Source organism: Babylonia areolata, chromosome 5 (genome assembly GCF_041734735.1).
Source record: "Babylonia areolata isolate BAREFJ2019XMU chromosome 5, ASM4173473v1, whole genome shotgun sequence".
NCBI lineage: Eukaryota > Metazoa > Mollusca > Gastropoda > Neogastropoda > Buccinidae > Babylonia > Babylonia areolata.
This window is the reverse complement of record NC_134880.1, coordinates 6044630-6059240: the sequence shown is the minus strand read 5'-3', so window position 1 is coordinate 6059240 and position 14611 is coordinate 6044630. Positions and strand designations below refer to the sequence as shown.

Here is a 14611-nt window from a genome sequence, read left to right as displayed (position 1 = left end):
CCCTTTGGCTGAAGGAGTGGGGTGTAACTTGGGCGAAACACTCTTCACTATAATCTAATTCTAGCCCATGTAGTCGGGACAGCAACTGCCTCCTCAGCTGTTCTGATGGTCATATTCGGACACGACTGACTACCAAACATCGCCGCCATGTGTGGTTGGTGACCACTGTCTTCATGATACCGTCACTATCTGTCTGTGGTGAAAATCCTTGCGCACTAAAGCTGCTGAATGCGCAGGTCGATGCCTTTATTTGAGGACAGGAGAAAACGTCTTCGTATTATCATCCCACGACTTTTTCAGTTGCGTTTTTTTTGTCCAGTTTGTGCTTTCATTCATGTATTTACTTGTCCACATACTTTTCTTCTTGTTCTTGTTCTTGTTCTTGTTCTTCTTCTAGTCCTCTGTAATGTGAACCAGAAATAAACTTTCATCAAACATCATAACATGAAGCAAAAATAAACTTATCTATAACGTGTAGCACAAACAAACTTCCAACAATATATATAGCGCGAAACAAATTACCATTAACCTCTATAACATGAAGCAGAAATATACTGAACTATACTTCCATAAACCTCTATAACGTGAAGCAGAAATAAACTTTCATAAACTTCTATAACGTGGAACAGAAATAAAAAGAAAAGCCATGCGTAATGTGAAGCAGAAATGATCTTCCACAGACCTATATAACGTATTGCAGAAATAAACTTCCATAAAGTTCTACAATGTGAAGCAGATTAAAAAATAAATTAAAAAAAGGGGGGGGGGAGAGGGTAAGCTTCTGTAACGTAAAGTAGAAATAGTAAAAAGAGCATGTAAAACGTGAAGCAGAATTAAAAGAAAATCCCTCTATAGTGTGAAGCAGAAATAGAAAGAAAATCCCTCTATAGTGTAAAGCAAAAATATAAAGAAAACTCTATAGTGTGAAGCAGAAATAGAAAGAAACGCCCTCTACAACGTGAAGCAGAAACAGAAAAGAAAGGCCTCTGCAACGTGAAGCAGAAATAGGACTAAAAGCATTTGTAACGTGAAGCAGAAATAAAGAGTAGAGCTCTTTATAACGTGAAACAGAAATAGAAAAGCCCCTCTGTAACGCGAAGCAGAGGTAAAAAGTAAAGCCCTTTATAACGTGAATCACAAATTCATAGACAGAGAAGATCCTCCATAACGTGAATCAGAAATGAGAAGAGCAGAGAACTCACTGCGCGCTGTGCTGGTGTAGAATCCACGACGCCAAGAACGACAACTCCGACGACGACCACCACCACCACTCCCACTACCACCACACCGATTCCCACGCTGCCCCCGAGAGAGACGAGTGAGCGAGATGCCCCATATGTGCATGGCTTATATATATATATATATATATATATATATATATATACATATATATATCAATATCAATCTTGTTGATACGAAATAATGGCAATACCCATTCACCACCCATACATACTGTATTGATATATGGAGGATGTTCAATATAATTTGTATTGTGCTTGTACTGATTGCAGCATGTTGTGTTTGTAACAGCATCTATTCATATTGATACGAAATAACGATAGTACCTCTTCACCACTCGTGAATATCGTATTCGAAAGCTGTTCAATATTATGCATATTGTGCATGTACTGTTGCCAGCATGTTCTGTTTCTGAGAGCAGGAGGAGGAGGAATTTTGTTTAATGTCCCGTCACACATATCGGTGATTGAAAACATTTTGTTAAAGTATTTATGAATACATTTGAGTATTATCGGTTAGAAGGGGTGGGAGATGTGAATGAATTGAGGGTTGAGGGAAACTGGGCAAATGAGGGTGAAATGAGGGTGAAATTCGAAAAAAAAATCTAAATACAGTTACAGGAAAATACTTAAAGGACTTAGTAAAAGAGAAGTCGTTAAGCTGACAAGCGAAACAACTGATAATGAATGCAAAAAGTCAAAAACATCAACGTTCTCAGTCACTTATGAAGACACACTTTCGTGTACATAAGGCTTCATCAAGCTACAGTCAAAAATTATATGCTTAACTGTCAGGTTACTAAAGCATATGCACTTGACATTAGAACAATACTTGGTCCGTAATGAATTTGATAATAGTCCGAGAGCTAAACTCAGAATTGGTCTGCGAATCGGACCAAAGTCTCAGAGAGTCAACTGACGAGGTTTTAGACTTGAATTCAAGCACCTATAAAAGTCTCTTTCTATTATATTGCTTATTTCCTTGTATGACAATGGGCAATATACTTTTATACTATCTATAATTATGATTCTTTGCTCCCCTTTTTGCTGCCCTGTCTGCTTGGTCGTTATAAAGGAATCCAGTGTGGGATGGTATCCAACAAAAAATCAACTTTTGTACCCTTCACAAAATAATTTAATAGGAAGTGCAATAAATACCTAATTTCAAACAATAAATCTACTCTTGGATTATTCTCAAAAAGGAGCAAAACTTTTTTAAACAGATTGAGAGCATCTATCTATGTTTATACAAAATAACGAAAGTACCCGTTCACCGAACCATGAATACAATAACTATGTGTGTGGAGGGATGCATTGCAGTCGTCCAACCATTAAGTCAAGCTATGTAGCCTATTTCCAATGGTAACGAGTTCCAATTTATGAACGAAGAAACGTTTCAGGATAATTCTCACATAGATTTGATTAAGTAAAATAATAATTTTAATACGATCAAGTGAAAAAAAGAAGAAGAAAGAAACGAACAAATAAAGAAGGGAAGAAGGAAAGAGAGAAAAAAGAAGACCCAAAACGAAAAGCCAGTTGTGGTGAAGCCTGAAATATGAAATCAGTCCCAAAGCATGACTTCACCACATCAGAATATTCATCCCTCTGGATATCAGGCGGGATATTGAGAACGATGGTAATTGACACTCCCTTTGTGACTTCGGCTTCAATGCCGGCGTAAGCATCTCCACCCCTCGTCACCCACACTATCTCTCTCTCTCTCTCTCTCTCTCTCTCTCTCTCTCTCTGTGTCTCTGTCTCTTTCTTTCTTTCTCTGTATCTGTCTCTCTCTGTTTCTCTCTCTCTCTCGCTTTCTCTCTGTATCTCTGGCTCTGTCTCTGTCTCTCTCTCTCTCCCTTTCTCTCTCTCTCTCTTTCTTTCTCTCTCTGTCTCTCTCTCTGTATATCTGTCTCTGTCTCTGTCTGTCTTTCTCTCTCTTTCTCTCTCTCTCTGTCTCTCTGTATCTCTGTCTCTCTCTGTATCTCTGTCTCTCTCTGTCTCTCTGTCTCTGTCTCTGTCTCTCTCTCTCTCTCTCTCTCTCTCTCTCTCTCTCTCTCTCTCTCTCTCTCTGTCCGACCTACACATTGAAATACAGTGGCCAGCAGTCAGAATGGCGAAACAGCCATGTCTTTTCGCTAACTGTGTCGGCTTGAGACAGCACTTTGGGGAATATCCAATTGTGATTACTCTGTCGTTACACAGTTATATATGTACATTATTTCACATCGGTGGACAGAAGGGTCAGCGATAATTATGTCCGTTTGCATTTATTCTGCTCGCAGGTCATGTTTAAGTCATGCCACTTTTCGTACACCCACCCACACACACACACACACACACACTGACACACTCACACACACACATATACATACATTCTGCACGGGCGTGAACGCTCGTGCATAGAACCTTTTCATTCAGTTTATATGTTGTCATCGATGATGATGATGATGATGATGAAGGTGATGATGATGATGATGACGACGACGATGATGACGACGTTGCTAGTACCGTTGTGACGACAGTCGTTGCGTTCCGTTGTTACGGCACTACACGACAGTTACGTCAAGTCCCTGACCTCACATCCCAACCCCCCAAAACCCAGACCCACCACCACCACCACCAGCACCAGCCCCAGCAGCCACTTCAGCCAATAAACTCTTCAAAAGCCCAAACGGCAGCCAATCAAAGCGCCGTATCCATGCCCCGCGGCACGTGCAGAGCGCGTGGTCCCAGCTATCATCAGAGCCGCCGCAACTACCAAGTGCGAAAACTCCCCTCAGCCACGGCCCGAGCGGAGAGTTAATTTTCCGCAGCGTTCTCTCCCCTCCGGACGTGAGCGAGGTGTGAAGGCAGGAGCCGCGAGTGAGCGGGCGGACAGTCACCACCGTTTCCGATGTGGCGGGCAGCACGGGAAAAGGTCCGGCGATTGGTGACACAATGCAGGTTGTCACGTGGTGTGGGAACACTGGCACCTAGGGCCCGAGGTGTGAGCGGGCAAGGGGTGAGCGGTGTGGCTTATGAACCACCTTTCTCGCCTTACGACCAGTCCACATCGACATTTGTCCCTGACGAGAGGGAGGGGGAGTGTGTGTGTGTGGGGGGGGGTGGGGGGGGGGGGGGGGGGTGGGGGGGATACAATCACAGGATTTAAGGTGGGGAAGGGAAGGGATGAACACTCAAACACACACATGCAATAGCACCCCCCACACACACACTCCCCTCCCCGCCACACACACACACACACCTGTCCGCAATTTATCGGAAAGCCCTGAACACCTGACCCGGAGTTGTGTGCCTTTATGTGAGTTCATCAGCTGCTTTGATACCAGGTCGTCAGTTCAGTTCTGTCAATCAAACTGGCGTCACTGTGTTGGGACAAATCCATATACCCTACACCACGCCTGCAAAACAGATACCTAACAAGCAGCGTAACCAGGCCTTGAGGAAAAATAAGACAAAGTAAGATAAAGATAAGATACGATACAGAAATGAGTAAATATATGTCAGCAAATCAATGAATCAACAAATCAAAACAATGAATAAAGCCAACAATATATATATATATATATATATATATATATATATATATATATAGAGAGAGAGAGAGAGAGAGAGAGAGAGAGAGAGAGAGAGAGATATAGATATAGATAGATAGATAGATAGATATAAAACGAAAAAAGAAGAAAAAAAAAATATATAAATAACAATAATGATAGTATTAATGATTAACTAAGTAACCATTTTTTTGTGATAAACACACACACACACACACACACACACATACACATGCATAACATGTGTGCACAAATATGCACTCTTACAGATGTTAAAGCACTTGTAAACAAATACATACTCAGGCCCAACACTGCACATAAAATCACTAGTCCCGACACACACACACACACACACACGCACGCACGCACTCTCTCTCCCTCTCTCTCTCCCTCTCTCTCCTCTCTCTCTCTCTCTCTCTCTCTCTCTCTCTCTCTCTCTCTCTCTCTCTCTCTACCATATCATCAAGCAGTTTGCTTGATACCAGACCATCAGTTTGTTTGACACCATATCATTTGCTGGTTTTTGTGGTGCCATTCAGTTTTTGTCCCGTGTTTGTGTTGATGAACACAAGGCATATCCACATCCATGTTCATTTTCATCAACAAATAGTAAAGAGTGGCAACTCTGTCCATTCACAAGGTACACAACTTCAAGTCAGTGCTGCTTACGCTACCGATTCAGCCAGCACACATGTAAATAAAAGGTGCATTCGAACAAACCCAGACACTTCCTCAAAAAAGAAAGCGCCGGGCCTGTCCTTATACCGATCATTTGACATGTGCATACAGCAGCAAAGACAGAAGAAATGTGCAAACACAAATAAGCTTTAATTCTAGACTGGCATAGCCTCTTTAATCCTGAACAAACCACACGGGACACATGGACAATACAGAACAAACGCATGGTTGCCTCGGTGGTTTTTCAGCTGGAAATTAACAAACAGTGAGGCCAGGAGATGAAATGTTCCAATGTACCTTTTATGTACCTGTGTGCTAGCTGAATCGGTAGCGTAAGCAGAACTGACAAGAAGTTTACCTTGTGAATGGACAGAGTAACCACTCTTTACTATTTGTTAATCATTTCATCTCCTGGCCTCAGTGTTTGTTAATTTTCATGGCCAATTTGGTCTGTATTGTGTGTTGAGGTGTTGGCCAAAGGGTCTGTGTTGTTCGGAATAAGGGCTAGTTATGCTAGATAGAGACTAACGGCAGACAGAGAATAACTACTGTCTGTGTCAGACAGCTGTGCCCTTGGTGGTGTGTGTTCTCGGCACAAAAAGGGCGTGTCAACTGAACGGTGACGTCATTCTATGAGGACTATTTTTTTTTAATTTTTCTGCACCTCAATGTGCTCGTATTCAAGCTCTGTATGGCGACATAACAGCGGACCTGGAATGGTCTGTGTCTCTCTGGTCGTTCACTGTTTATTTCTTCTCCGAGCTGACTGCCGGTGCAAGGAACCTTGGAAGACAACAGCGGAAAGGCTTCAGTGACTGCCTGAAAGCTTCCCCTGGAGCTTGCATGATCCCAGTTCTCGGGTGGGGAACCCTCACCCCTGACGCAGCGCCCAGTGAATGGCTGTCTACAAGGAAGTCATGGTCCTCCACCAGAGGAATCAGTGCCGCAAAGAGAGGAGACGGGACCTGTCATCTGCTGTTGCTTTGCCCACAGTGTGGCCACACTCCTGTGTCTGTCTTCGGTCTGCGGTGTCATCGTAGGAATCAATGACGTCATTACGCTTTGTGATGGCTCCGTGGTTGGCTGTCTGTCGGCCTGTTTGTCTGTCTGTCAGACTCTCTATCTGTTTGTATCTCTCTGTGTCTGTCTGTTAACCTTTCTGCCTATTTGTATCTCTCTCTCTCTCTCTCTCTCTCTGTCTCTCTTTACCTCTGTCCTTGTCTCTCTCTGTCTCTCTCTCTCTCTGCCTCTCCCTCCCGCCGTCTCTCTCTCTCTCTGCTGCCTCTATCCCACCCCCAATCTCTCTCTCCCACCCCTCTCTCTCTCTCTATCTCTCTCTCCCACCCCCCATCTCTCTCTCCCACACCCCCTCTCGCTCTCTCTCCCACCCCCATCTCTCTCCCACCCCACCCCCCCTCTCTCTCTCTCTCCCACTCCCCATCTCTCTCTCTCTCACCTCTCTCTCTCTCTCTCTCTCTCTCTCCCCCCCCCCCCCCCCCCATCTCTCTCTCCCACCCCCCATCTCTCTCTCCCAATGACAATGAAAGAACCTCATGCATGGCATAACATTCCAGGGGCCTGGCGGTCATCCAATGGGAATGCGCCAAGAGCCTCCCATCATGCTTTGCTGCTGTGCCTGCCAGTCACGTGCCTGTTACGTCACATCACGCCTCAGTAACCTCCCTTTCCCTCCCCCATTAACAGCTTTTCTTCCTCTTTTTCCGTGAGCTGTGTGATTGTTGTTGTTGTGTAGTGTTGTTGTTGTGTAGTGTTGTTATTATGTGGTGTTGTTGATGTGTAGTGTTGTTGTTATGTGGTGTTGTTGATGTGTAGTGTTGTTGTTGTGTGGTGTTGTTGATGTGTAGTGTAGTTGTTATGTGGTGTTGTTGATGTGTAGTGTTGTTGTTATGTGGTGTTGTTGTTATGTGATTGTTGTTGTTATGTGGTGTTGTTGCTGTGTAGTGTTGTTGTTATGTGGTGTTGTTGATGTGTAGTGTTGTTGTTATGTGGTGTTGTTGTTATGTGATTGTTGTTCTTATGTGGTGTTGTTGATGTGTAGTGTTGTTGTTATGTGGTGTTGTTGTTGTGTAGTGTTGTTGTTATGTGGTGTTGTTGTTGTGTAGTGTTGTTGTTATGTGGTGTTGTTGATGTGTAGTGTTGTTGTTGTGTAGTGTTGTTGTTATGTGGTGTTGTTGTTGTGTAGTGTTGTTGTTATGTGGTGTTGTTGTTGTGTAGTGTTGTTGTTATGTGGTGTTGTTGATGTGTAGTGTTGTTGATGTGTAGTGTTGTTGTTATGTGGTGTTGTTGTTGTGTAGTGTTGTTGTTGTGTAGTGTTGTTGTTATGTGGTGTTGTTGTTGTGTAGTGTTGTTGTTGTGTAGTGTTGTTGTTATGTGTTGTTGTTGTTGTGTGGTGTTGTTGTTATGTGTTGTTGTTGTTGTGTAGTGTTGTTGTTATGTGGTGTTGTTGTTGTGTAGTGTTGTTGTTATGTGGTGTTGTTGATGTGTAGTGTTGTTGTTGTGTAGTGTTGTTGTTATGTGATTGTTGTTGTTATGTGGTGTTGTTGATGTGTAGTGTTGTTGTTATGTGGTGTTGTTGATGTGTAGTGTTGTTGTTATGTGGTGTTGTTGTTGTGTAGTGTTGTTGTTATGTGGTGTTGTTGATGTGTAGTGTTGTTGTTATGTGGTGTTGTTGATGTGTAGTGTTGTTGTTATGTGGTGTTGTTGTTGTGTAGTGTTGTTGATGTGTTGTGTTGTTTTTATGTGGTGTTGTTATGTAGTGTTGTTGTTATGTGGTGTTGTTGTTGTGTAGTGTTGTTGTTATGTAGTGTTGTTGATGTGTAGTGTTAGTACAGCTGTGTGATTGTTGTTGCTGTGTAGTGTTGTTGTTATGTGGTGTTGTTGATGTGTTGTGTTGTTTTTATGTGGTGTTGTTGATGTGTAGTGTTGTTGTTATGTGGTGTTGTTGATGTGTAGTGTTGTTGTTATGTGGTGTTGTTGATGTGTAGTGTTGTTGATGTGTAGTGTTGTTGTTATGTGGTGTTGTTGATGTGTAGTGTTGTTGATGTGTAGTGTTGTTGTTATGTGGTGTTGTTGATGTGTAGTGTTAGTACAGCTGTGTGATTGTTGTTGTTGTGTAGTGTTGTTGTTATGTGGTGTTGTTGATGTGTTGTGTTAGTACAGCTGTGTGATTGTTGTTGTTGTGTAGTGTTGTTATGTGGTGTTGTTATGTAGTGTTGTTATTATGTGGTGTTGTTGATGTGTAGTGTTGTTGTTATGTGGTGTTGTTGTTGTGTGGTGTTGTTGTTATGTGGTGTTGTTGTTGTGTAGTGTTGTTGTTATGTGGTGTTGTTGATGTGTAGTGTTGTTGTTATGTGGTGTTGTTGTTATGTGGTGTTGTTGTTATGTGGTGTTGTTGATGTGTAGTGTTAGTACAGCTGGGTTGATTGTTGTTGTTGTGTAGTGTTGTTGTTGTGTAGTGTTAGTATAGTCTGTGTGATTGTTGTTGTGTGGTAACACTACAGCCTGCGTAGTGTGCATTGTGTTGTTATTGTTTTGTTGTAATTTTCTGGTGGCATTAACTGCGCTCTGTAAACTGTTCTTGTGTTGTTATTGACTTCTTCCTTTATTGTGGTAGTCTGTAAAATAGTATTGTTGTTGGCTTCTCTTACTCTCAAACACCTCCTGTCTGGAATCTGTGTGTGTGTGTGTGTGTGTGTGTGTGTGTGTGTGTGTGTGTGTGTGTGTGTGTGTGTGTGTGTGTGTGTGTGTGTGTGTGTGTGTGTGTGTGTGTGTTTTAGCAGTATCAAGCACCTCCTGTCTTGAATTTTTTTGTGTGTGTCAGCAGTAACAAGGACCTTAAGTCTGGAATTATTTTTGTGTGTTAGCAGTATCAAGCACCTTCTGTCTGGAATTATTTTTGTGTTAGCAGTATCAAGCATCTATTGTCTGAGACGGGCGCCATAGTCGAATGGTTAAAGCGTTGGACTTTCGATCTGAGGGTCCCGGGGTTCGAATCACGGTGACGGCGCCCAGTGGATAAAGAGTGGAGATTTTTACGATCTCCCAGGTCAACATATGTGCAGACCTGCCAGTGCCTGAACCCCCTTCGTGATAAGATCAAATACGCACGTTAAAAATCCTGTAATCCATGTCAGCGTTCGGTAGGTTATGGAAACAAGAACATACCCAGCATGCACACCCCCGAAAACGGAGTATGGCTGCCTACATGGCGGGGTAAAAACGGTCATACACGTAAAAGCCCACTCGCGTATATACGAGTGAACGTGGGAGTTGAAGCCCACGAACGCAGAAGAAGAAGAAGAAGAAGATCTATTGTGTGAAATTCCCTTCCTCTGGATATCCGTCACTCACCTACATTGTTGTCTTTAAAATCCAAATTGAATATCTGACTGACCATTGCCTGGGCCGAAGCATAATCGTCTGACCCTTTGTCTCTTCCCACCCTAAAACTCTCACGTTTCCCCCTAATGCCCTCCCCCCCCAGATCCCCCCACCCCCACCCCCACCCCCTCCCCCCGCCACCCCTACTCACCCCTCCATCCATTAAGTATTCATGTTGTTTGTGTGCTTGTAGGTGGGATGTTTGTTTTCTTTGCGTGTATTCTCGCATGTGTGAGCGTGCGTGAGTGCGTGTGTGTGTGTGTGTGTGTGTGTGTGTGTGTGTGTGTGTGTGTGTGTGTGTGTGTGTGTGTGTGTGTGTGTGTGTGTGTGTGTGTGTGTGTGTGTGTGTGTGTTTGTGCGTGCGTGCGTGTTACATTTCGTGCTTCATTGATGTGACCGCTTATATTTGTAATCTGTAGTATTGTCTCGGCGAATATAGACATATATGTCGTTGTTGTTTCCTCTGCATGTCTTCACGTGCTGTCGTATGCTAGTTTGCACTGCTGTAGATGCATTGTTTGACGTGAGGCGCTCAAAGCACATTATACGGAACGTTTCCGCCATTTCCGCATCATATATCATTATCAGTAGCAGTAGGAGCTACATTTTGTAAACTGTTCTTGTATTGCTGTTGACTTTATCAACTTTCTGTCTGAAGAACTCATTATAATCATGTCTGGGAAAGACAAATTCTCAAACATTCAGTCACACGCATGTAAAACGGGCATACTTATATTCAGCCACATGCATGTAAACTGGACGTAATTACACTCAGCCACTCACATGTAATTACCAAGTGGACATAGTTGCACAGCCACGTACATGTAAAGGGGACATACTTTTACGTCATCCATGTACACAATTGTCAATGCATACATTGAAAACGAAATTCTCTGCATGACGTTTTTATAGCATGTTGTATGCATGCATTTGTTGCTGTTGTTTTTTTTACGCATAATACACTCTTTGTGTGGGCTCTTCTTGAAAGACCTGGTAAAGAGATTATGTCATTTTCATGATATGATTTTATAGCACAGTGTGTTCGCAATGACTCATGCTGTTTGCATGGATTCTTATTCAAGACCATTTAGTAAAGAAATAATGTCTTCATGATTACATAGTTGTTGTTGTTGTATTTCTGTTTATCACAACAGATTTCTCTGTGTAAAATTCGGGCTGCTCTCTCCAGGGAGAGCGCGTCGCTATACTACAGCGCCGCCCATTTTTTTAAATTTTTTTCCTGCATGCAGTTTTATTTGTTTTTCCTATCGAAGTGGATTTTTCTACAGAATTTTGCCAGGAACAACCCTTTTGTTGCCGTGGGTTCTTTTACGTGCGCTAAGTGCATGCTGCACACGGGACCTCGGTTTATCGACTCATCCGAATGACTAGCGTCCAGACCACCACTCAAGGCCTAGTGGAGGGGGAGAAAATATCGGCGGATGAGCCGTGATTCGAACCAGCGCGCTGAGATTATCTCGCTTCCTAGGCGGACGCGTTACCTCTAGGCCATCACTCCACTAGCACAATGTTTTCTCCATTAACCATGCTCTGTGTTCCATGGTTCTTAAAGATAATTGGGTAAAGAGATAATGTTGTCTTGATGAGTGTACAGCAAAATGTTTTCCCAATGATCCGTGTTCTTGATAATTGGGTAAAGAGATAATGTTGTCTTGATGAGTGTACAGCAAAATGTTTTCCCAATGATCCGTGTTCTTTTTGTTGGTTCTTCTTACAGACCAGCTGGCAAAGAGATAATGTCTTTATGATTATATAGCGCAATGTGTGCCCCATTAACCATGCTCTTTGTGACATGGTTAGTCTTAAAAGTTCATTAATTTGGTAAAGAGATGATGTCGTTCTCCATTACATTGTGTCATGGTTTTCATTGTTGCGCTGGTATGTGCGTGCGTATATCTGAATGCAGAAATGTGTATTATCATAATTATAGTGAGTTGATAATTTATGTGTATGTGTGTGTGTGTGTGTGTGTGTGTGTGTGTGTGTGTGTGTGTGTGTGTGTGTGTGTGTGTGTGTGTGTGTGAGTATGAAAAAAAAAGAGAGAGACAGAGACAGACAGACACACAGACACAGACACAGACACAGACACACACAACACACACACACACACACACACACACACACACACACACACAGACTGTGTGTGGTGAACAGACGCACGGTGTGTGTGGTCGTGGTCCACGTGTCTTTCGTCACACAGGCGATGAGATGAAACAGGTGAAGCGTTGTGGAATGGCGGATCAGCTGACTGGTGCTGTGGTGCTGTTTCAGCCTGCTCCATTAACAAGATCGGCAAGCCGTACCTCCGGGGAAACACAGGACACATGTACGGAGCCTGGATCAGAGACGCAGCCCCTCCTAGCGACGTCAGCAGGCGGCTGCAGTGGAACACGTATGGCAGCAAGGGCACACTAGTCTTCGAGTACTCCAACGAGAAAGCCATGCAGAAGAACAGCACCAAAAACATCTACAACCTACAGTCTATGGCTTTCGAGGGCACGGGTCACGTGGTCTACAACCACTCCCTGTACTACCAGGAAGCGGGCACGTGGAAGCTGGTTCGTTACGATCTGCGGCAAAGGACGGTCACTGGCGTCAACTACCTGCACCACCGTGGAGCGCGCTACCTGGGCACGGAGCAGCTGTACAAGGGTTTGCCCGGGGCCGTGGACTTCGCCGTGGACCAGACAGGCCTGTGGGTCATCTACGCCAACCACAAGGACCCCGCGGGCAAGGAGGCCATGGGCTACGCTGACTGGGCCAACGACGACGTTTTCTTCTTGGCCAAGCTCGACCCGCATGTCATGGACCGACAGAAGGTCTTCAAGCTGAACGTGCCCATGGACTACCGCGGGAACGGCTTCATGGTGTGCGGAACCCTCTACTTTGTCCGGCACTCCAGTCGCCAGAAGACCACCATCGCCTGGGCCTTTGACGCCTTCACGGAGGAGGAGTCCCACCTGAAGATCAAGTTCACCAACCCTTACGGAAACACCTCGCAGCTCCTCTATGACCCGCGAACCAACAAGATCCTGGGCTGGGACTCTGGAAGACTGATCATGTACCCTCTGCTTCTGAAGAACTCTGCTGTGTAGAGGGTTCCAGACTGTTGGCACATTACCACCAAGGGCTCTGCTGTGTAGAGGGTTCCAGACTGTTGGCACATTACCACCAAGGGCTCTGCTGTGTAGAGGGTTCCAGACTGTTGGCACATTACCACCAAGGGTTCTGCTGTGTAGAGGGTTCCAGACTGTTGGCACATTACCACCAAGGGCTCTGCTGTGTAGAGGGTTCCAGACTGTTGGCACATTACCATGAAGGGCTCTGCTGTGTAGAGTGTTCCAGACTGTTGGCACATCACCATGAAGGGCTCTGCTGTGTAGAGTGTTCCAGACTGTTGGCACATTACCACCAAGGGCTCTGCTGTGTAGAGTGTTCCAGACTGTTGGCACTTCACCATGAAGGGCTCTGCTGTGTAGAGGGTTCCAGACTGTTGGCACATTACCACCAAGGGCTCTGCTGTGTAGAGTGTTCCAGACTGTTGGCACATCACCATGAAGGGCTCTGCTGTGTAGAGGGTTCCAGACTGTTGGCACATTACCACCAAGGGCTCTGCTGTGTAGAGGGTTCCAGACTGTTGGCACATTACCACCAAGGGCTCTGCTGTGTAGAGTGTTCCAGACTGTTGGCACATTACCACCAAGGGCTCTGCTGTGTAGAGGGTTCCAGACTGTTGGCACATCACCATGAAGGGCTCTGCTGTGTAGAGGGTTCCAGACTGTTGGCACATTACCACCAAGGGCTCTGCTCTCTACACTGGTGTTCCAGGCTCCCAGACCGACGGCGTGGCTTCCAGATGCATGGCTGGAGTCAGTGTATTGACCATGGGTTGGATTTCAAGGTCTGGGCTTCCCTTCCCCCCCCCCTTTCAAATATATTTCTATGGAGAACAGGATTCATATCGATACCACGTCTACAAAAGGGAGACAGGTACAGGTGCTTGCTTCACACACACACACACACACACACACACACACACACACACACACACACACACACACACACACACACACACACACACACACACACGTATGCACCCCATATACACACTCAACACTCAAGCAAACCAAGCATTATTATATCGATTTGAACCATTTTTCCCACCCCAGCCTTTTTGTATAGTGAACAGATTTTGCCCAACTTGTAAAGTGGAAAAAAAAAAAGCTGAAAAGAAGAAGACTAAAAAAAAAGAAAAAAAAAAACAGGAGACGCATGATTGTTTGGTTTGTTCATGCGTGTCTGTACAGAATCAGTTTATCGCTCTTTCTCTCACTCCCACCCCTACCACCCCCCCCTGAACAGTTTGAAAGAAACCATTGTGCATTGACGTGCTATGCTTCTGTGCATTACAATATTTTATTTTGCAATCGAAGGATAGGGGATGTTTTCCTCTGACATGGTAGGGGTGGGGGGGAGGGGGATGTTTTTCTCTGTCAGAGTAGGGGTGTGTGTTTTTTTTCTCTATCAGAATGATTTTCTCTGGCAGGATAGCGGATGTTTTTTTTTTTCTGTCAATATAGGTGATGTTTTTCTCTGACAGGATGGGGGAAGTTTTTTTTTGGGGGGGGGGTTCCGTCAGAACAGGGGATGTTTTTCTCTGTCAGGATGTTGTTGTTTTTTTCTCTGACAGGATAGGGGATGTTTTTCTCTGACAGG

General features: G+C 44.4%; 1 protein-coding gene across 1 annotated transcript in view; it reads left to right on the top strand.

The window, feature by feature from the left end:
• LOC143281890 (uncharacterized) overlaps window positions 1–13123 on the top strand; it is a 256000-nt gene extending 242877 nt beyond the window's left edge. The window contains exons 11-12 of the mRNA XM_076587167.1: window positions 1223–1318; window positions 12167–13123. Coding sequence (XP_076443282.1) covers window positions 1223–1318; window positions 12167–12990 — 920 coding nt within the window. The 3' untranslated portion in view covers window positions 12991–13123. The remainder of the gene's footprint in view (window positions 1–1222; window positions 1319–12166) is intronic.
• Window positions 13124–14611: the final 1488 nt, after the last annotated feature.